Source organism: Bolinopsis microptera, chromosome 1 (assembly GCF_026151205.1).
Source record: "Bolinopsis microptera isolate Bmic1 chromosome 1, MBARI_Bmic_1.0, whole genome shotgun sequence".
Lineage (NCBI taxonomy): Eukaryota > Metazoa > Ctenophora > Tentaculata > Lobata > Bolinopsidae > Bolinopsis > Bolinopsis microptera.
This window is the reverse complement of record NC_087072.1, coordinates 2497484-2521260: the sequence shown is the minus strand read 5'-3', so window position 1 is coordinate 2521260 and position 23777 is coordinate 2497484. Positions and strand designations below refer to the sequence as shown.

General features: G+C 40.5%; 4 protein-coding genes across 4 annotated transcripts in view; 3 read left to right on the top strand and 1 right to left on the bottom strand.

Moving 5' to 3' along the window:
- The window catches only part of LOC134817291 (double-stranded RNA-specific adenosine deaminase-like), a 536580-nt gene that overhangs the window by 160670 nt on the left and 352133 nt on the right, over positions 1 to 23777 (top strand). The gene's annotated exons all lie outside the window — the stretch shown is intronic.
- On the top strand, positions 57 to 1489 carry LOC134820812 (estradiol 17-beta-dehydrogenase 8-like). The gene is made up of 5 exons (XM_063831447.1): positions 57 to 183; positions 317 to 469; positions 589 to 720; positions 904 to 1029; positions 1138 to 1489. The coding sequence occupies exons 1-5, from the start codon at positions 57 to 59 to the stop codon at positions 1350 to 1352; spliced, it is 753 nt and encodes a 250-aa protein (XP_063687517.1). The 3' UTR covers positions 1353 to 1489.
- The window catches only part of LOC134822654 (copine-1-like), a 32526-nt gene continuing 14354 nt past the window's right edge, over positions 5606 to 23777 (top strand). The window contains exons 1-8 of the mRNA XM_063833834.1: positions 5606 to 5635; positions 5770 to 5882; positions 9235 to 9343; positions 9688 to 9771; positions 10379 to 10538; positions 10741 to 10826; positions 13016 to 13149; positions 13832 to 13938. Of these exons, the coding sequence (XP_063689904.1) occupies positions 5606 to 5635; positions 5770 to 5882; positions 9235 to 9343; positions 9688 to 9771; positions 10379 to 10538; positions 10741 to 10826; positions 13016 to 13149; positions 13832 to 13938 (823 nt within the window). The remainder of the gene's footprint in view (positions 5636 to 5769; positions 5883 to 9234; positions 9344 to 9687; positions 9772 to 10378; positions 10539 to 10740; positions 10827 to 13015; positions 13150 to 13831; positions 13939 to 23777) is intronic.
- LOC134822658 (serine/threonine-protein kinase pim-1-like) lies at positions 21758 to 22699 on the bottom strand. Its single transcript, XM_063833847.1, has one exon. The coding sequence runs from the start codon at positions 22697 to 22699 to the stop codon at positions 21821 to 21823; it is 879 nt and encodes a 292-aa protein (XP_063689917.1). The 3' UTR covers positions 21758 to 21820.

Genomic DNA, 23777 nt, shown 5'->3' with positions numbered 1-23777 from the left:
ATGTCTTGTTTTAAGTACGTTTTATTGAAATTGTTATAAACTTTTGATTTCTTAGAATGCTATCAGGCCTAAGTGGAAAGTTGGCTCTGGTTGCTGGTGCAGGAAGTGGTATCGGTAAAACTGTAGCTCTCAAACTAGCAGCTCACAACTGTAAAGTCGGACTATTTGATCTCAACGAAGAAGGTTTGTTATGATTACATCTATAGGATAGACAGAACATTATTACAAACGTATTTTTTAAAACCTGTGCACGAAATTTGATATAAAACAATTTTCATTTCTTATAGCATAAAAAGATAAATCTCTTTAATCCTAGGTCTTGAGAAAACCAAATCAGAGATATGTAGCACTGGTGGATTGTGCGCATCATTTGTAGGTGACATCTCCAAGCGGGAGCACGTGCAGTGTGCTGTTGATAATGCTTCATCTCACTTCGATACAACCCCTACTATTGGCATCAACTGTGCTGGTAAACTCCTAGAAATACAAGCGGATTATTATTTTATGATCTGATAAAATCCTGCCAGCCTTTTTTCTCGCTTAGATACTAGAGATATATTGTTTTAAAGCTGACCCACAGTATAATAGGGATAACCCGCGATGCAATGCTTCTGAAGATGACAGATGAACAGTGGGACAGTATAATGTCATGTCACCTGACTGGAACATTCCTCTTTACGCAGATCATGGCTAGACAGATGGTCAAAGCAAAAGCACATGGTAATGAAGTGTTAAATGCTATACTTTTATAACATGATTTGAATCATGTCACTTCAAGAAAATATTTCAACTATGCGACTCATAAATAATATTCCAATCCGGATTTTACATGTCACTTCAGGTATATTATATATATTTACCTGCTTAATTAAAGTTTTGTATTAAAATATAACTCCTATGCAGGCAGTATCGTAAATACTGGTAGTATATCAGGTAAGATAGGGAACGCAGGACAAGCTAACTACAGTGCAGCAAAGGCCGGTATCATCGCTTTCTCTAAAACAACTGCTAGGGAACTTGGTCCAAAAGGTATGTGTACCAGTTATTTTGGAGATTTCATACATATTAACGACGATAAAATAGTGGATATGATTCATTTCAATTTATTGTATTCTCACTCACAGTCACACACTTCAGGCATACGTTGTAATACGATAGTTCCTGGCTTTATCAGCACTCCCATGGCTGATGCTATTCCTCCACACATAAAACAAATGGTTCTCATGATGACCCCGATGGGTCGGTTTGGGGAAACAGCAGAGATTGCTGACCTCTACTGTTTTCTAGCTTCGGAAAACAGCACTTTTATTACTGGTGTTGATATTGAGGTTGCTGGTGGACTTGCTATGTGATAATATTATATCTGTTTGTTGTACTCTAGTTGTTTTGGTACTTTGATTTTTTCTGATTTTTATAAGATTCATAATTCAGGGCATATAATTTATTGTACTATTATATATATAATGATGAAATGTCGTGAAGTGTCCGCTATTCAATTGAGTTATCATTGGTTGAAGTTGTTGCAATAGTTAATGAATAGTAAACAATGGTATTCTGTGTTACGTTTACAGTCTATACAATATACATACGTTTTATGCCGGTAGTAACAGTATAATGGGGGACGGGGGTAGACTGTACTACATCTGGAAACAACATCTTCCTTACCTCCGATTCATTTCTCATTTTAACTCTCATTTTTAACTTAAATTTGTAACTCTAGATAATAGTATGCCTGCGTTTTCTGAAGAGAAAGTTGGAGAAGATAAGGTCGGTGGATCAGCAGATGGGTTCGTTGGTTGGGGTAAGTTTTAAACATTGTTATCACATAGTTACCAGTAATGTTTTTTTTAAAGAGAGGCTAGGCCTGGATGGCCCACGAGATGATAGCATGAGGATGCTCCGCCTACCTCTGGGGTATGGTAACCCTGGAGGAGGTTGCCGGAGATATCAAATGTGTATAGTGGAAGATGGTGGCAAGTTTTATGAGGGGGGATGAGTCATGAAGGAACGCTTAAGTACATGCTGGGTGTGGAAAAGAAAGATAGGCTGAGACAACGTGTGAGTAGTCGCTATGTCACACCAGTCTGGTCCACCTCCTTTGGCACAATTAAGCGTTTGGTGCGGTCCACAATAGTGGAGATGTGTTGGTTGTCAAATATGTCATTGACGGAGAGGTCATAGACCTGGAAATATTGCCCTCTTATTTGGGCAATAGCCGGGCACTGTCCTAGAAAGTGGGAGACAGTCTCCTCTTCGCCGCCATACATAGGACAAGCACTGGTGCTTGATTTGCAAATGATGTGGAGGTGTTTGGTTAAGCCACAGTGTCCCGTGATAAGGTGCACTGCAGTTCTGTAATTTTGTCTGTTGTTCATGTTGCAGAGTGTAGTATTAAGATTTTTGATGATGTTGACGTGTTTGTGGCAGTGTGTCATTTTGGTGTGTCTGGGACCATCAGTTAACCAGGTTTCCTGATTCAGTCTGGTGACTTTGTCGTCGATCAGACGTTTGATGTAAGATTGTGGAATTGGACACTTCAAAGCGGATTCACTGGTTGTGCCAAGCTTGGCCAGCTCACCTGCTTTTTCGTTTCCCCTCAATCCGATATGTGCTGCAATCCATCGGATCTCTAGAGTGTTAGTGGATCCGAGTGCATTGAGAGAGTCATAACAGTCTCTTGTAGTTCTACTCCTCGTTGAAAGCAAGGAGCTTGTATAGAGGAGAGACTGTCAGACCATATAGGTATGATGATATGTGTGTTGGTATAGGTTGAGAGATATTTCCAAGCTTCGATGATGGCTGTGAGCTCTGTTTGATAAACAGTGCAATAATCAGGAAGCTTAAATGATCTCTCTTCTAGAGTGGTGTTATTATTGTCAGTGGTGATGATATAGCCAGCCCCGCTACCTGAGTCTGTGCGTGACCCGTCTGTGTAGCAGGTGATCGTCTCACTGGAGATACTGTCGATGGTGTTTTGTAGTGAATCTCAGTGTGAAGTCTTAGTGTGTATTCAGTGTTATCAGCTCCAGGAGTTGTGACGGTGAAGTGAACGGTTGCAGATTTGAATTACTGAATTATGTTACGCGACGAAAGCAGTGTGTAGGATAGACAGTAGTGTATGTGGCCATTTCATTATTGTCTATTTTCTATGTGAATCAGGTTGACTTCTCTTGCTTACTGCTTTACAATCCTAATGTAGCGAAACACTACCTATTCCTGCGTAATCGCTGCATATTTGGGTATAATCCCCCGCAACTCGCAGAATTGTTTGCTTTTCGAGACATTTTGAAATGTATAACTTCCTGGCTCCCGCGCAAGAATCGGAAGAAAAGCCAGATTTGAACAAAGATTTGCACCAAAATCCTGCATATGGAATTGAGCTTGATGGTAATTCATTAATAGCCTTGTGTATTCTTAGTGTGGATACTGGATAGTGGGGATATTGGGGATGGTGGGGATGGTGGGGATGGTAGGGATAGTGGGGATAGTGGGGATGGTAGGGATAGTGGGGATAGTGTGGATGATGGGGATGGTGGGGATGGTAGGGATAGTGGGGATAGTGGGGATAGTGGGGATGGTGGGGATGGTAGGGATAGTGGGGATAGTGGGGATGGTGGGGATGGTGGGGATGGTAGGGATAGTGGGGATAGTGTGGATGGTGGGGATGGTAGGGATAGTGTGGATAGTGGGGATGATGGGGATGGTGGGGATGGTGGGGATATTGGGGATGGTAGGGATAGTGGGGATGGCGGGGATAGTGGGGATGGTGGGGATGGTGGGGATGGTAGGGATAGTGGGGATGATGGGGATGGTGGGGATGGTGGGGATATTGGGGATGGTAGGGATAGTGGGGATGGTGGGGATGGCGGGGATAGTGGGGATGGTGGGGATGGTGGGGATGGTGGGGATGGTAGGGATGGTGGGGATGGTAGGGATGGTGGGGATGGTGGGGATGGTGGGGATGGTGGGGATAGTGGGGATGGTGGGGATGGTGGGGATGGTAGGGATAGTGGGGATGGTAGGGATAGTGGGGATGGTGGGGATGGTGGGGATGGTAGGGATAGTGGGGATAGTGGGGATGGTGGGGATAGTGGGGATGGTGGGGATGATGGGGATGATGTGGATGGTGGGGATAGTGGGGATGGTGGGGATAGTGGGGATGGTGGGGATGGTAGGGATGGTAGGGATGGTGGGGATGGTAGGGATGGTGGGGATGGTAGGGATGGTGGGGATAGTGGGGATAGTGGGGATAGTGGGGATGGTGGGGATGGTAGGGATGGTTGGGATGGTGGGGATAGTGGGGATAGTGGGGATGGTAGGGATGGTAGGGATAGTGGGGATGGTAGGGATAGTGGGGATGGTAGGGATAGTGGGGATGGTAGGGATAGTGGGGATGGTAGGGATAGTGGGGATGGTGGGGATGGTGGGGATAGTGGGGATGATGGGGATGGTGGTGATGGTAGGGATAGTGGGGATGGTGGGGATGGTAGGGATAGTGGGGATGGTGGGGATAGTGGGGATGGTGGGGATCGTGGGGATCGTGGTGATGGTGGGGATGGTGGGGATGGTAGGGATAGTGGGGATGGTGGGGATGGTGGGGATGGTGGGGATGGTAGGGATAGTGGGGATGGTAGGGATAGTGGGGATGGTGGGGATAGTGGGGATGATGGGGATGACGGGGATGGTAGGGATAGTGGGGATGGTGGGGATAGTGGGGATGATGGGGATGGTGGTGATGGTGGGGATGGTGGGGATGATGGGGATGGTGGGGATGGTGGGGATGGTGGGGATAGTGGGGATGGTGGGGATGGTGGGGATGGTGGGGATGGTGGGGATGGTAGGGATAGTGGGGATGGTAGGGATAGTGGGGATGGTGGGGATGGTGGGGATAGTGGGGATGATGGGGATGACGGGGATGGTAGGGATAGTGGGGATGGTGGGGATAGTGGGGATGGTGGGGATGGTAGGGATAGTGGGGATGATGGGGATAGTGGGGATGGTGGGGATGGTAGGGATAGTGGGGATGGTAGGGATAGTGGGGATGGTAGGGATAGTGGGGATGGTGGGGATGGTAGGGATGGTGGGGATGGTGGGGATGGTAGGGATGGTAGGGATGGTGGGGATGGTGGTGATGGTGGGTATGGTGGGGATGGTGGGGATGGTGAGGATAGTGGGGATGGTGGGGATGGTGGGGATGGTGGGGATGGTGGGGATGGTGGGGATGGTAGGGATGGTGGGGATGGTAGGGATAGTGGGGATGGTGGGGATGGTAGGGATAGTGGGGATAGTGGGGATGGTGGGGATATTGGGGATTTTGGGGATATCGGGGATATTGTGGATAGTGGGGATGATGGGGATGGTGGGGATGGAGGGGATGGTGAGGATAGTGTGGATGGTGGGGATAGTGGGGATATTGGGGATGGTGGGGATTCTTTTTACTTATGATCTCATAAAGAATCACTTGACCGATCAAAAACGGGTTTGATAAAACTTTTTGCTGCATTTCAAATTGGTCACTATGATACCTTCCACAGGACAGCAGACAATAAAAAACAAACCACAATCACAAATTGAGCTGGCTTTCTCCTGTGCCAACCTTAGGGACATGGACGTACTCAGCAAAAGTGACCCTCAGGTACACGATCAATTAATCAATAGTCAAAGTTTCACTGTCATCAATAATAGTGCGATCAATTATAATTAATCCCCATTAAATGAATCAATACAGGATGTTTTTTCCGCTCACTTTAACACAGATCATAATCTCAGATAGTCCTGTACATGAAGAATCATGAGGATATCTGGAAAGAGACGGGACGGACTGATAAAGTTTCCAACGACTGTAACCCCGTGTTTGCGCAGCCTATTCAGATTTCTTACAAGTAAGTTCTGAGATTATGGATCGTGTCAATTTTCATTCTGTACGTCTAGTACAGTCAAATCCGTCTTTTTGTCGGACAAAATTCGCAACAAAGCGATTTTAACGGGATATGGTCGGGACAGGTCCCAGGATTCATTCCAGAGAGTTCCCAAAATCCTCGACTTCAGGAAAATCCACAGTTACCACTTTTTTACCACCTTTTTACCACTTTGGTTTTCCGCAAATAAGTCACGTTCTGAATATCCTAGAAGATTCTAGTTTAAAGCATTGTGTTAAGAAAACAAAGAAGAACAACTTTTTCTTTAACAACGTTTTCAAAAATAAATTATTTATTTAATTAATTAAATAATTAATAAATTTTAAAATATTTCAAAAATACATTTTCATGAAAAATGTTCACAATTACATTCCACGAATATTGAACTAATTTTTATGAAAATTTTGAAAATTTTCACTAACAATATTTTGAACTTGTAAAATTTACGAAATTTGAGAAGAAAAACCACTATTTACCACTTTTTACCACATTGAATCTCCGCTAAAAAAAAACGACTTCTGAATATCGTAGAAGGTTCTAGATTGAACCAATGTGTTCAAAATATAAAGAGAACAAAGTTTTATCTGACAACCTTTGGATTAGATAATTAATTAATTAGTTAATTCGATTATTAAACAAATATCCAAAAATTATAAAAATTATTTTTGATCAAAATATTTTAAAATTACATATCACGAATAATTAACAAATTTCCATTAAATTAATCGGGAAATCGAAGTAGTACTTTATATAACCATATATATACTAGATAACAGTCTAACTTATGAGTCCTCAGCTGGCACATTGCTGCAATTGTCCTGACATTTGAGGCAGGTTGATCCACAATGTATTCCTGCTTTTTTGCATGAACAAGCATTGCCACAACCTGACTTTAAACATTTGCAACTGATTTTTTGAATGAGCTTTTTCGGAGCTGTACTCATAAGAGTGGTCACTGGTACATGTGTCCCATTGTTCATCTTCCATCCCCAGCTTATCGGATCTAGGTCATTCTCATCCCACACCTGCTGCTGATGGTAAACACGATAAGAATGTTGTTCAACTGCCCCAGATGTTGGCGAGAGCTGTTCGCACTTGATGTCTGCTGTTGAAGATTGCGACTTCTGTTCAAGAACTGAAAGTCTTGCTTCATCTAGTGATCTCGATTTTTATGAAATCAGCTATTCTTAACCAATACAATGTTTTAATTTACCAGGCAAATGAGGAGTTAGTTTCGGTGAATAGCTTTAAGAGGGCGAATGATCGACAATGTAAATTTGCATGGAATGAAATATGGAAAGGGTTGCTGTCCTCAGGTACTATTTAAACTATTTATCTTTTAAGTAAGTGCACTAACTTTTAAACTATGCCCAGCAAATTTGAAACGGATACGTACAGTCCTATTCTTTATCCTGACGCCTCTCATACCTTGTATAAATAAAGAAATCAACGCACCACAGGTTGGATCAACAACCCCTGGTCACTGAACGAAATTAAACGGCAGTACAACGGCATGACTGATTCAGCTCTGAGTGACGTCTTGTGTGTATTATTGCAGACAGTGACCATAGACCAGTTCCAAAGATTCATATCTAGCCTAGCGGTTAGAGCATCCGCCTTCTGCGCAGAGGTTCAGGGTTCGAATCCCAGTGTCACCTAGTCTAGGGAGTAGCTAAGGATCCATTGGATCTAAGGGATCTCAACGGTCGACTCAACCGAATGATAGGAAACTTAATTGAGGTTTAAATGAGGCGGGGCACCTGTTAAAAGTTCAAGCAACTAGGATACCCCTTCAGTGCATACTGTAAACATAGTGCTGTTAACTATTATATCGGCCAATGAAGAGGAGTTCGTTGTAACTGAGACAGGACCATCTTTAGTCCACGAACACAGTTTAAACAAATGTCCATTCTGTAACGTAGAGATCGCACTAAATGATAAATCCTCAAACCGGATTACAGACAGGGTAAATTATTGTGCGGGGGAGGGGGGAGGTGGTATAGTACACATACGTTAGGCTCTTACTAAGTTCCTAATTCGCTCGCCCAAAAATTTCTCGTGACTTTCTCCGTAGCTTAGTGCACTAGATTCCCACTATCGGAATCGTTCTGAATAGCCGATCCTTACCAACTCCGTGGATCCGACTGGTGGTGTCTGATCCAGTGAAAGCGTGGCACAGAAATCGTGCAGAAAGCCCAATTACGGTATCCTAGCACCCTGTCACGTGATAAGCAATTAGGTAATCATTGATAACCCAATCAATTTCGCCAACGAGATAAACAAATTGCTTGATAACTTCGTCATTTTCAATCCGTTTCGCACATCGTTTTGCAGATGTTTTGATTTGCAGAGAGGCAGTTCTGTGGTCTAATCCAGTTGATGTTTCTGTAAGTCGAGAGATATGATGTGTAAATATTTATAAATAAGCTATAATAGTATCGTACAAATTTGGATATTTTACCGTTTATTCCATTTATCTGAATTTTTTAAATCTGTTATCTAATCTATGTGACGGTGTATGTTCTGTTATTCAAGTAAATTCATTTTACGTCACGACAAATATTTTTGATAAAAAGTATATTTTGAAATTTTTAAAAATTTAATTATTATTTAATTAATAAATCAATTAATTATCTAATCCAAAGGTTGTCAGATAAAAAGTTGTTCTCTTTTATATTTTGAACACATTGGTTCAATCTAGAACCTTCGACGACATTCAGAAGTCGTTTTATTAGCGGAGATTCAATGTGGTAAAAAGTGATAAATAGTGGTTATTCTTTACGAATTTCGAAAATTTTACAAGTCCAAAATATTGAAAGTGAAAATTTTTATAAAAATTAGTTCATTGCACGTGGAATGTAATTGTGAACATTTTTTATGAAAATATATTTTTGAAATATTTGAAATTTTATTAATTATTTAATTTATTAATTAAATAATTTATTTTTGAAAAAGTTGTTAAAGGAAAAGTTGTTCTTCTTTGTTTTCTAAACACAATGCTTTAAACTAGAATCTTCTAGGATATTCAGAACGTGACTTATTTGCAGAAAACCAAAGTGGTAAAAAGGTGGTAAAAAAGTGGTAATTGTGGATTTTCCTGAAGTCGAGGATTTTGGGAACTCTCTGGAATGATTCCTGGGACCTGTCCCGACCATATCCCGTTAAAATCGCTTTGTTGCGAATTTTGTCCGACAAAGGCTTAAATTAGGACGGATTTGACTGTACTAGTCGTCCAATGAGACAAATTATCTCCATTACAACACATCATTTATCATGTAGTGTATCATGTAATAATTACATAATGATAATTAATCAGATTTGAAGAGAGACAAGACATCAGGATCAGAGTGTTTGACTTGGACGACCCTGGTCAGAGTATAGGTATGGCAGACTTCTTGGGGGAGCTGGAAATACCAGTCGGCCAGGTAACGTAATGTCGGGGGGGGGGGGGGGGGGCTCTTGTTTGTTTGTTTATAGAACCCGTCCCAATCTCGTATCGGAAACTGACGAAACTCAAATTTGAGTGTGAATACGGGTGGTAACTGGTACCTGCAAGAGTGTTCATTGAGCATTTGGAGTTCTTTAAAACTGCAGTTACAATTGCGCTAGAGTATTTTTATTATTTACGATCGATATCAGATCGGTATCCTTGCATGATAGAGGGGGCTCTTATAATATCAACTATTAAACAGTTAAACCTGCGCAAATAGTTTAAATTGTTCTGCTCTGTTAAGCAGGGAATTAGATTGTTCACTGAAACTCCCCCTAGATTGTAGCTGTCAGATCACTAACAAAGCCCCTGGATCACCCGAGATTTCAAGAATGTGGCACAATCACCATTACCGCTACCGAAGTGGGAGGTCATCACGAAATTGCCTGTCTCAAATTCGAAGGTGCTACTCCGTATTTATCATAATGAAGAAAGAATCACTTTACATATACAGGCTTACATATTATCTATATTAATTATCCAGAATATTCGACCTTTCCATTTCTCTTATAACTTTTCCCCGCAAGTTTGGGGCGTTACCAGACAATCCTTACAGGTATGGGGTTAGACAAAAAGGATTTTTTCGGTAAGTCAGATCCGTTCTACGAGCTGGGGAAGCAGAACCCAGACGGTACATTTCAGACAGTGTACCGCTCTGAGACGATCGAGGGAACACTCAGCCGAGATGGAGACAACACGAGATTAATGTTAAGAGGCTCTGTGGCGGCGAGGCTGAGCAACCCATACTGGTGCGTTTAAAAAAAAAAGAAGCTTTGAAAAGTTTATTTTGCTTAATAACTTGCTGGATAGTTATTTTGGCCTTGAAAACTCGGATAGATCTTGAGTATTGAAAACTCGGATAGATCTTGAGTATTGAAAACTCGGATAGATCTTTAGTATTGAAAACCTTGATTAACAATTGTTGCAAATGTTGATTCATTTCACAATCATGATAGTATTGGTATTTCAGTTCTCCTGCTATGATCACGACGATGACGGTTCTCATGACTTCATTGGTTACTTCATAACAACACTAGCTCAACTACGAGACCGAGCTAATGCTTCAACCACCGTCTTCGATCTTATCAACCCTAAGAAATTAAAAACGAAGAAAGATTACAGTAACTCAGGTGCGGCTCAAATTCAAGTGGCTTGCTGAATTTGTTTAATGAATAACTTGATACGATTTACCCGATATAGTCCGACGTCTGTACCTGAACCAGTTTAGGACCGTTAAGATCACATCCTGTTTTTAAAGATAAGTTGTCTCCGTAATGATCTGGTCACTTAACTACTTATTATTCTCTGGTTAATTACAGCCACTTTGTTCAGGTCAAGTAAAGATGGCAGAGTGCAGGGTGGAGAAGACTTATTCTTTCCTTGATTACATCATGGGTGGACTGCAACTCAACTGCACTGTGAGTATGCAGATTATAAAACAATAAATCAGAATATTTGTCGATTGACTGCCAAATTTTCCATCTTTAAATTTAGTCCTTTATCTGTACTTCTTCTCCACAAGGCAGGGACAACTTACTCTTATCCAGCTAGTTGTTTTAAAGTCGTAGTAACTATTTTACCATATCTCATTTCCTCTAACTCACCCCAGGTAGCAATAGATTTCACCATATCTCATTTCCTCTAACTCACATCAGGTAGCTAGCAATAGATTTCACCATATCTCATTTCCTCTAACTCACCTCAGGTAGCAATAGATTTCACCATATCTCATTTCCTCTAACTCACCTCAGGTAGCAATAGATTTCACTATATCTCATTTCCTCTAACTCACCTCAGGTAGCAATAGATTTCACTATATCTCATTTCCTCTAACTCACCTCAGGTAGCAACAGATTTCACCATATCTCATTTCCTCTAACTCACCTCAGGTAGCAATAGATTTCACTATATCTCATTTCCTCTAACTCACCTCAGGTAGCAATAGATTTCACCATATCTCATTTCCTCTAACTCACCTCAGGTAGCAATAGATTTCACCATATCTCATTTCCTCTAACTCACCTCAGGTAGCAATAGATTTCACTATATCTCATTTCCTCTAACTCACCTCAGGTAGCAATAGATTTCACCATATCTCATTTCCTCTAACTCACCTCAGGTAGCAATAGATTTCACCATATCTCATTTCCTCTAACTCACCTCAGGTAGCAATAGATTTCACCATATCTCATTTCCTCTAACTCACATCAGGTAGCAATAGATTTCACCATATCTCATTTCCTCTAACTCACCCCAGGTAGCAATAGATTTCACCATATCTCATTTCCTCTAACTCACATCAGGTAGCTAGCAATAGATTTCACCATATCTCATTTCCTCTAACTCACCTCAGGTAGCAATAGATTTCACCATATCTCATTTCCTCTAACTCACCTCAGGTAGCAATAGATTTCACCATATCTCATTTCCTCTAACTCACCTCAGGTAGCAATAGATTTCACCATATCTCATTTCCTCTAACTCACCTCAGGTAGCAATAGATTTCACTATATCTCATTTCCTCTAACTCACCTCAGGTAGCAATAGATTTCACCATATCTCATTTCCTCTAACTCACCTCAGGTAGCAATAGATTTCACCATATCTCGTTTCCTCTCACTCACCTCAGGTAGCAATAGATTTCACCATATCTCATTTCCTCTAACTCACCTCAGGTAGCAATAGATTTCACCATATCTCATTTCCTCTAACTCACCTCAGGTAGCTAGCAATAGATTTCACCATATCTCATTTCCTCAAACTCACCTCAGGTAGCAATAGATTTCACCATATCTCATTTCCTCTAACTCACCTCAGGTAGCAATAGATTTCACCATATCTCATTTCCTCTAACTCACCTAAGGTAGCAATAGATTTCACTATATCTCATTTCCTCTAACTCACCTCAGGTAGCAATAAATTTCACCATATCTCACTTCCTCTAACTCACCTCAGGTAGCAATAGATTTCACCATATCTCATTTCCTCTAACTCACCTCAGGTAGCAATAGATTTCACCATATCTCATTTCCTCTAACTCACCTCAGGTAGCAATAGATTTCACCATATCTCATTTCCTCTAACTCACCTCAGGTAGCAATAGATTTCACCATATCTCATTTCCTCTAACTCACCTCATGTAGCAATAGATTTCACCATATCTCATTTCCTCTAACTCACCTCAGGTAGCAATAGATTTCACCATATCTCATTTCCTCTAACTCACCTCAGGTAGCAATAGATTTCACTATATCTCATTTCCTCTAACTCACCTCAGGTAGCAATAGATTTCACCATATCTCATTTCCTCTAACTCACCTCAGGTAGCTAGCAATAGATTTTACCATATCTCATTTCCTCTAACTCACCTCAGGTAGCAATAGATTTCACCATATCTCATTTCCTCTAACTCACCTCAGGTAGCAATAGATTTCACTATATCTCATTTCCTCTAACTCACCTCAGGTAGCAATAGATTTCACCATATCTCATTTCCTCTAACTCACCTCAGGTAGCAATAGATTTCACTATATCTCATTTCCTCTAACTCACCTCAGGTAGCTAGCAATAGATTTCACCATATCTCATTTCCTCTAACTCACCTCAGGTAGCAATAGATTTCACAGGCAGTAACGGGGACCCCCAAACTCCCCGGTCTCTACACTACATAGGAGCCCCTGAGGGTAACCATTATCAGCAGACCTGGCAGGCTATTGGTCAGATCATTCAGGATTACGACGCGTGAGTTGGAGCGCATTTCTGTTACCTTATATTTTTCTCCTCTCTTTGTCAAGCACCTAAACCTTATCAGTCAAATCTTGTTTATTTTAGAGATGATATCATCGGGTCTGGGACTCTAGAGCGTGAGACTTCAGGGCTCTACGAAACAGGACTTTAGAGCGTGGAGACGTAAAAAACACGTCATGTTTCGTAGGACTCTAGAGTCCCGGACCTCGACCCTAGAGTCCCGGACCTCGACCCCGAGTTATATAGTTCATTTATCATTGAAGTGCTGCAATTTAGTTACGTCTGAAATCAGATAAAAGATAGGCTTATATAATGTATACATTAGCTTGTGTATCGTGTAGCTCAAATCATGATTAGAGCCTCATAGAACTGATTTGAGTGCCACTTTCAGCTGTGTTCCGTGATAACAAATATGTTAAGTGTTTTGGCAATACTTCGTGTTGAATCAGATAATGTATTCCGTAATGTACTTGGTGATGGACATTGTGACCAGTTTACAATAGGGAATATGGTATATATAGAAATGGAACATGGTGTGGGCCCAGAAATACAAAAATTGAACTGTTACAGAATTAAATGATATCTAGTACTTGATAAAGTTATATCTTCTAGTTATGTTATGAACTGATGTTTTTCATCAAGTGACAAGAGGTAGTTGAACAGTTGACTTTTTCAGGGACAAGTTGTTCCCAGCATTCGGCTTTGGAGCAGCACTTCCGCCTCACGGTCAAGTATCGTTCGAGTTCGCTCTCAATGGAAATGCTGATAATCCACTGTGCGCTGGTAAGTTACACACTTATTCTTATTGATTTTCTTTCTAGTGTGATGTAGTTCGTATCCACTACTACTTATGTATCATTTTATCGGTATAATTGTTGATCATGTGATTGACCTCTGTTCCTTTATTATTTAAATTTTTAATTTTGGTTGAAACAGTAATCTGCATGAAATGATGGCTATTATGTGTTCATGATTCATCACTGTACAATATGTATATGACTCGTCGTAGACTCATATCATATCATGCCACATCGAAAACATGTATCTCCGAGATGCGATATCGGCTATGCGCCTTTCAGGAAGACGCGGCGCCGAATCAATATTTGTTTGAATCGTTTGCGATATGACACGCGCATATTATTTGCGCGCGCAATCGATCGATTTAGCGATTAAATCGGCCGACCATGCGTTCCGCACATGCTCAACCGGACGACTCAAGTTGAGTAACGATGGACCTGGTTGAGTCACTCAACCAGGTCCATCGTTAATCAAGACATGTATGAGTTGCGCTCATCGAGGCATACATTTGTTAAGCGATATCCCACCAATCAATTTATTTCGCGAACCAAATTAATAGATAATACCGAAATGAGTTATAACACTTGGTGTAACATCAGCACACTACGCTATAACATTCATGTAAAATATTTAAAACATCTACAGATTCTACCATAATTTACCACCAAAAAGGCGAGCTGCTTAGTTTTAGTATTTAAACAAAGCACGGATGACTGGTGGGTTCAGTTTACATTGAATTCTGGAAACTTGTTCAATATTTGTCGTTCAATGTTGTTTTTGCCTCATTTTCGTCCAAGGAGAGCTTTCACAAACACCCGGATGCTGTCACTTCTAAATATAAGAATCAAGGGATTGATCAAACTGTTCAGAAAAGGAACAAAGGCTGAAGTGACATATAAAATCAGGCGATCAGATATTTTAGGGCCGTCAGGTCTACCATGTTTCTGAGTGTCCCCAAACAGCCAGATCACAGAAACAGAGTACGCAGTGTTACACAAACAGAAAACACTGGTCAACTGTATAATGGTAATGGTTGTTTTCCACTCAGATTTCCGTTCTTCAGACTTTTTTTCCTCAGGTTCCACTCCACTTTGCTGTCCATTTTTTCGGTTTACACTGGCTGGTCCAACTTTTCCATTGATCAAATGCTTTCTATCAGAGTTAAAAAGTAAAACTTTACTTTGGATTACCAGACAGATGATAGCAATCAGTGTTGCTAAATGGTAGAAGATGTTCGACACACTTGACTCTACGACTAAGGGGACCGAATTCTTTGTTCCATCATCTAAAGCCTGTTCCAAGAGACTAGATCCTAAAGCTGGATTGAGAAACATCTTTGCGTGAAATATCATTATGGGCATTTTCTCAGTTAAAACTAAAAGGCGCCATAAATCAATAACGCAGAGGATCAGAATGAAGACAAAGCACACCCAGTACACAATGTGTAGGTTCCTTCTTCTGACTCGGTAGAAAGGCTGGGAGATGTTGATGGTTCTCACCACACTCAACACTGTGTTGGCAAAGACACTCAACCTACCTGCTAGATTCGTCATCACGTACACTACGCAAACCAATACCTTTATGGTCTTTTCCACTGCTTCCACATCTGATGTCACCGAAATTATCATGTAGACTGCGTGTATCACCGCGGTGACACCCATGGTGACATCCCAGCCGGTGAGGTAGGTATAGAGCAGAGCAGCGGTGCTACGTTTACCTTTTCTGTAGAAGTGTCCGACTAGAGAGTTAAGGATGATGATAGTTACACCAACCACCAAATTTAGTGGAATCATTGTGTAGAGGAAGGAACTTGTAATAGCGTTACTGTTCATAGCAACATTTTTATTATTGTTTATAATGTCGTTTATATTGGCCTTATTTCCGTTCGTTTGATCCATCGTATCATTTCGCGCCATTTCCTGCATTCGAGTACTTTTATAATCTTACAGTGTTTAAACTTCTATTTTTCAACAACTAGCAAAGTAATGTAGTATCAGTTAATTGAGCACAACTAAAAAACGGGCAAATAAGATATACGGTAAAAGAGTTTCATCATCAAATTCCAGGCAGTGAAAGTAACCGTCTACATTATATCCCTGTAAACACCGCGGTAATTATAATTAAAATAATGGTCTCTCTTTTTAACTGTTAACCGTAGGACACCTTTACGTAGATTAAATACTCATGACGACTTATAATTATCTGTTAAGTTAGAGGAATAGTAGCCCACAGTACCCTACAAACAGATTAGTTTAATTTATCTAAGTACGGTTGACAGATCTATCCCAGGTTAGTAATCATTTACGACACAGCTGTTTTATTAGTACATAAAACAGTAATTTGGCTGGTACTGCTTGCACGTGCTATTTAATCACCTCCAGCTGTGCCTGCGTCTGCACGTGCGAGTGCCTATTTCTATTTTGAGTTGTTTCCTTAGAAACTGGTGATAATAAATACAACAAAATAGAGCTAAGTTTTTAATGTGTCTACGAAATATTATGCGAGTCTTTTTGAAGAAAATAAAACTATCTTTTCTAGAATTTACAAGTACAGCAAGTTCATGGAAAAAGAAGAATCTAAACGATTAATTGTAACACTTTTGTATTTCTCACAACAAAAAATCAATCCAGAGTTTACTTCAGTGTTCTGATATGATTATTCATCAAAATTTAAATTCTACAATAAACATTTATTCAAGGCATGTCACTGATTCTACGTCGCTCATTAAAATTCTGCCACCTGAAGAACAAATTGAATGAATAGTTTTGGGATCTCTAATTTCGTTCTTAGAATTCGCTATCAAATTGACAGATTAATAGCTTGAGTTCATTTCTGTGTTTTTCATAAAGATTCAATCTCTTCAGTATTCAGCAGTCCCATCAATAATTTGTAGACAAATGTAATTTTTTGTAAGTTTGTGGTCCAAATCTCTCTTAACTCTATTCTGAGACAAAATGTGATTTATTGAGCCACCAGAACTGGCGAATGATCATTGTGGCTCCACCAGAGACATGCTACCTAAACAGAAGGTTTCAAAAGTTCCTACTACTACTAAAGAAAGGTATAGAATTTATATCGTACCAAGACTCCAAGTCTTTTAGTGTTTCTTTAAAGAAATCTGATCAAAAACCAAGTTTAATTTTAACAAACTGCCTGACACCATCACTCCTCACTATGAGAATCAGTGGGTTTATCAGGCTGTTCAAGAAAGGAACGAAGGTGGAGGTAACGTAGAAGCACATTCTATCTGACATCTCTATGGACGAAACATTATGCTTTTTAGTGTCATCCAACAGCCATATTACAAACAATGTATACACAGTGTTACACAAACAGAAGACCGTAGTAAGTTGGATGATGGTGATGGTGGTCCTCCACTCAGAGCTCTGCCTTTCAGAGTCTTCAGCTTTAGAGCCAGGTTCGTCTGGTTGGGTTGTTGAGGGTGCTGGAGCTACGCTGCTGCTTGCTGCATCCTTTCGCATGGCTTTAGCATCAGGGTTGCATAGCAGAACTCTACTTTGGATTGCAAGACATATGATTGCAATAAGTGTTGCAAGATGGAAGAATCCGTTGGAGACTAATGCGTCCCTTTCAAAGGTTGTTCCATTTTGTGCATGGATCATTGTATCTAAAATAGTATCTCCAAGCACAGGGCTGAGCAACATATCATTTCGAAATGTGTGGAACGTAAATTCAGAATTTCTTATCTTTTTGGTATAAATCAACCAAATGTCAACCGCACAAAGAATATTATGAATAGCAAAGCACACCCAGTACACAATGTGTAGGTTCCTTCTTCTGACTCGGTAGAAAGGCTGGGAGATGTTGATGGTTCTCACCACACTCAACACTGTGTTGGCAAAGACACTCAACCTTACTGCTAGATTCGTCATCACGTACACTGCGCAAACCAATACCTTCATGGTCTCTTCTACTGCTTTCACATCTGATGTCACCGTAATTATCATGTAGACTGCGTGTATCACCGCGGTGACACCCATGGTGACATCCCAGCCGGTGAGGTAGGTATAGAGCAGAGCAGCGGTGCTACGTTTACCTTTTCTGTAGAAGTGTCCGACTAGAGAGTTAAGGATGATGATAGTTACACCAACCACCAGATTCAGTGGAATCATTGTGTAGAGAAAGGAACGTGGAATAGGATCTCCTGACGATCCACCCCTATCTTCTAAAGGTCCATTTGTTTCATTTGTATTTTGTTCGCAGTTCGGGCCCGGACAGACTTTGCTCATCTTCAGCTTTTAATGTTAAAATATTAAATGTTAATACACGTATAAGTCTCACAAATTTATGAGATTTAAAATTCAAATTTAACCCTGCAAAACTGAAGTGTCACATTTAGGTTGAAGGCGTTGATTTATTTTAATGTGTTTTAGCAAGGAAGGTTAAAATGGAAACAAAAACCATTATAAACAAATTGAAGATAACGGTGTTATCTATAACAGTATCAGTGAAACGGCAAAAACTAATTTTGTAAATGTATCCATTAAAAGTAACGAGCAGTAAAACACAATACGGTCCGGCTTGTCCTCTTCTGCTAAGTTAAATGTCTACTTCGCTAACAGGAAACTAATAATGAGTGAACTATTATAACCCATTACAGATATAAAATTGGAGCCAATAGTTTCCGAGGCTACAGGTTATTATACAGTAGTACGCTTAAACAGTTAAACAGTTAATCGGTGGTTCATATTGAATAATAAGTAGTTAATGAACGTAAAGAGGGTACTATAAACGGATAATAAGTTCTTAGATATCAGCCGACGCGCGCGTGACGCAGGTCATTCGTGAACTTTAATTATATAGGTTTATAAATTTTTCCTAATACTGCAATTAAAGATAATTATGAGTTTGAAATCTATATATATATAATTATATCCATAGACACAGTGTTTCGTCCTATTAGGACTCATCAGTATGGCTCAAATCATCAAGGTTGGTTTTGCCGATGGCGGGTATTGATCCAGCAACCTTGCGATTACTAGCCCAACGCCGCGCCACTGGGCCACCAAGGCCTTAATAATGAGGGAATTACATAGGTACCAGAGTGCTCTACAAACTCATTACAAGTTAGGAGCTTTGCATTTAAGCTGAGCGGTAGATCTATTCATTCCCTAGAGTGCTCAAGCTTAGTAAACTAGGCGAGCATATTTATCCATAGACACAGTGTTTCGTCCTATTAGGACTCATCAGTATGGCTCAAATCATCAAGGTTGGTTTTGCCGATGGCGGGTATTGATCCAGCAACCTTGCGATTACTAGCCCAACGCCGCGCCACTGGGCCACCAAGGCCTTAATAATGAGGGAATTACATAGGTACCAGAGTGCTCTACAAACTCATTACAAGTTAGGAGCTTTGCATTTAAGCTGAGCGGTAGATCTATTCATTCCCTAGAGTGCTCAAGCTTAGTAAACTAGGCGAGCATATTTATCCATAGACACAGTGTTTCGTCCTATTAGGACTCATCAGTATGGCTCAAATCATCAAGGTTGGTTTTGCCGATGGCGGGTATTGATCCAGCAACCTTGCGATTACTAGCCCAACGCCGCGCCACTGGGCCACCAAGGCCTTAATAATGAGGGAATTACATAGGTACCAGAGTGCTCTACAAACTCATTACAAGTTAGGAGCTTTGCATTTAAGCTGAGCGGTAGATCTATTCATTCCCTAGAGTGCTCAAGCTTAGTAAACTAGGCGAGCATATTTATCCATAGACACAGTGTTTCGTCCTATTAGGACTCATCAGTATGGCTCAAATCATCAAGGTTGGTTTTGCCGATGGCGGGTATTGATCCAGCAACTTTGCGATTACTAGCCCAACGCCGCGCCACTGGGCCACCAAGGCCTTAATAATGAGGGAATTACATAGGTACCAGAGTGCTCTACAAACTCATTACAAGTTAGGAGCTTTGCATTTAAGCTGAGCGGTAGATCTATTCATTCCCTAGAGTGCTCAAGCTTAGTAAACTAGGCGAGCATATTTATCCATAGACACAGTGTTTCGTCCTATTAGGACTCATCAGTATGGCTCAAATCATCAAGGTTGGTTTTGCCGATGGCGGGTATTGATCCAGCAACCTTGCGATTACTAGCCCAACGCCGCGCCACTGGGCCACCAAGGCCTTAATATATATAATTATATATAGAATTAAACTTTTAGTTGGAAAATAACATCGTTATTTGTTAGTAGAGCACTTTGTCGAACACGAAAAACGAACACGTTTGTATATATAATAAGTATGTAATAAGTATCGAGTAATATTGCACGTGTTACTAAGTTATACTAACTAACGTTATACTCCATATTGAAATAGCTAATGATAATGCAGCGTAGGTATGTTGGAAAAAATAAACTAAAAATAGTCTCATACACTAAGCGGCTGCAACAGAGTTAATAAATGTGGTAAAATTAATGAACAACTCAGCGAAGGTAGTTGCTGTTTTTTACTGGACCTATCTAACAGCATATGAGTTGTGACCATTATAATGGGGTGCGAGTGGGGTTGGGGATCTGGTATACTGTGAACAGTGCAAACATCGAGCTTGGTAAGGCGGGAACCTGAGACGAATTACGTTAAGACTGCACGGTACTTTCGAGGACAAATGACCATGTATTCGTTGTTAATATCAACACAATTTGCATATGCATGATCTATACAGATTGGGTGGTGTCCTGTGTACCTTCTTAATATGTCCTTAGATAAAGTGAACCTGACGATGTGTAGATTGGGTCGTTCACATATTACGTAATCAATATTTTGGCAATTTTTACCCCCCCCCCCCTCCGTAATCAACCGTAATCAAGACCGAACCCCCCCCCCCCCTATATTACGTAATCAAGGTTTAACCCCCCCCCCTCCCCCGTAATCAAGACACAACGGATAAATCAATGAAATAATCGCAAAGTACTTACTAAACGAAAATTGGTTTAAAAAACTAAAATTTTGATTACATAATTAACGAAAATTGTCCAATTGGTATTTCGGAAATTGGTAAAAAATTAAAATGTTGATTACGTAATCAACGACCAAAACCCCCCGCCCCCGTTATCAACCGTAAGCATTTGAAAACCCCCCCTCGGCTGATTACGTAATATCTGAACGACCCCTAAGTATATACAGCACTGTTCTGCATCTTGTTTACATAAATTCAATTATAACTATCGTTTATACTTTATTTGGTGGCCATTAAGTTCATTATCTTATGTCATGGAGGAGAGTTAGAGGGGAGAGGAGAGGAAGAGAGGGAGAGAGTCTACTTTTGTCTAGCAGTGGTTTAATTGCCGTACCTGTATCTCATCAATTATTGGTGAAATACATTGATCAGTTCTCGTACAACATCATACCACAACATCATACCACAACATCATACCACAACATCATACCACAACATCATACCAAGTCATCATACCAAGTACTAGCACGTGAAGAAATAAATATGAATTAGACGAAAAGCGTGACCTTTTAATGAACAATTATCATTGGAGTAAAGCTGTTTCTACTATATCACTATTTTGCAGAAGAGAAATATAACAAATACTAACCAGTAATAGTACTGGATCCTCCCCGCTAGGTGACACCGCTTTCTGAGAGTTAAACCAGATCAAAAATACTTTTTCTTTTGTCTAATTTTTTCGACCCTTCTTTTTGATAGTAGAATTCATGATCACTGAAGAAATTTTCGGTTCGCACCACAATTCAGTACACTGTTTTAAGCAAATAAAACAAATTATTTAATTATGAGAATAATTATTAGAGTTGTATATGGAAATGTAATTCAAATCAATAAAATCTCGACAAAGAGATTAAACGGCTCTTAAAACAGAACCAAATCAGTTACATTTACGGCTCAAAGAGAGCATTCAAGCTCACAGTTTGAGAATTCCTCAATACTGTCATTAATCCAAACGTGATGTCTCATCATATCAAATGGCATTCTTCTTTTCTCGTCAGTCTTCAAACAACACTTCACAAAATCAAACGATTCGTCCATACAGTGCGCCATCAAGCTCCAATCTGGTCCAGTGCTAACAATCTGGTTGATGGATGTGAAGGGAGTGAAGGAAGAGAGACAACAGAACGCTAGACACCCTATAGCCCACACAGCACCAGGTCGAGGATAGTACTTGTTGTAAAGATAATGTTCTGGAGGAATGTATATGTCAGTTCCTCGGACAAGACGGTAGGGATGTTTTGAGAGAACTGAGGCAGAACCAAAGTCTATAAGTTTGATCTGATCTCCGGCTGGGTTGTACATGATGTTCTCCTCCTTTATGTCTCGGTGATCAACCCCCATCTTGAAACAGAACCCGATAACATCGACCACCTGTTTAATAACGTTCCTAGCTCTCAACTCTGTCAGTCTTCCGTGCTCTTCAATGTGGTCGAATAGGTCTCTGTAGCCTTCGAGATGTTCTGTTATGATCACTAGCTTGTCCTTGATTTCATGGTGCTCGGTGAAGGTGGATATGTTGGGATGACTAGAGAGTCGCTTCAGAGCCCAAACTTCCATAGGAACGTACTCATCGTTTTGTAGAATGATGTCCTGTTGTTTCTTGTTCTTCACAACCTTAGCAGCGTACTTCATCTTGGATTTCCGAGACTGCACACAGAAAACGTCACCAAAAGCTCCCTCGCCGAGTTTGGACTGGATAGAGTAGCGGCGTTTGAAGGAATCCAGCTGGTTGTCCCTTGAAGGTCCGCAGGAGGAAAAGATTTTCAGCTTCATTGTAAACAAACCAACAGAATTCTTGAGTAGAAGAGTTTCAAAAGAGGTAAACTGACAATGAGAGGGAACCTGGTTAACCTCAAAATATATAGTCCGACTGATTGAGGTGCACAACAACTAACAAGTTTATACGTAAGTCGATCTGTTATCAAATGTACAATTAGTCGCACTAAAAAACCGCACTACAGACTTAACTACCTAACCTCCGATTGCACCAGCATATAACCACATCGTCCACCACTTATTGCTTGCAAACATACCCCCGCTTGTCACATGACCTGTGGTATGGTTCCCCCTGATTGACTGCTGTCTCGAATACACTCTTCTGATTGGTTGATGTCTCGAATACACTCCTCTGATTGGGTATTGTGACCAGCTGAAGGTTTGCAGCTGGTGAGATGATCCGACAATCAGCTTGTTAGACGTATTTCCGGTGGGAAATGGAACTGGAAACGTGGGCCGTGAAGAAAGAAGCTGAGTAAGAAGATGAAACTCATAGTTCGTTCACGTGACATACATTTAACATGTCAGCTTGAGTGTTATTAGGTTGGTAGCGGGTAGGTTACGTGCTCAGCAGATCAATTTAATTACGGCCCTTAAATCCATCGCCCATAAGGAGATCAATATGTGAGACCTTGAATTTAAAACCTCGCGGAGGGGCGGGGACACTGAGCAAATTATAATCTTAAAATAAATTTTCGTCAACGTTTTGGTCAGCTTATAGGATTGTGTGATGTGACACCGCCCATTTAGTAGTGAAACATTCATTATCACATATTGGATATTACAGACGCATAATTTTGATGACAAAGCCTTAAGCTATAATTAAATATTATTCATAAAAGAGAAAAGAAAGTTTTATAATTATTTAGTCAATGTTTCAGCTTGTGGTGACTGTAGAAAACCCCCTAGTTTACATCAGACACTAACGGTGGACCCCCTAGTGTGTAGAAAAACTTTAACCTGGTAACCTTGTTGTCTGCTCAAAGCAATTCTACCTGCACATTCACATTTTTCAATGAGATCGCTCGCAGTGATAACGACTTATTTGTTCAGAAAATAATAAACTTTGGACACT

Coding starts and splice junctions, on each gene's coding strand:
- LOC134820812 (XM_063831447.1), top strand. CDS start 57: ATGCTATCAGGCCTAAGTGGAAAGTTGGCTCTGGTTGCTGGTGCAGGA. Junction 470..588: donor TATTGGCATCAACTGTGCTG/GTAAACTCCTAG, acceptor ACAGTATAATAG/GGATAACCCGCGATGCAATG. Junction 721..903: donor GGTCAAAGCAAAAGCACATG/GTAATGAAGTGT, acceptor ACTCCTATGCAG/GCAGTATCGTAAATACTGGT.
- LOC134822658 (XM_063833847.1), bottom strand. CDS start 22,699: ATGAAGCTGAAAATCTTTTCCTCCTGCGGACCTTCAAGGGACAACCAG.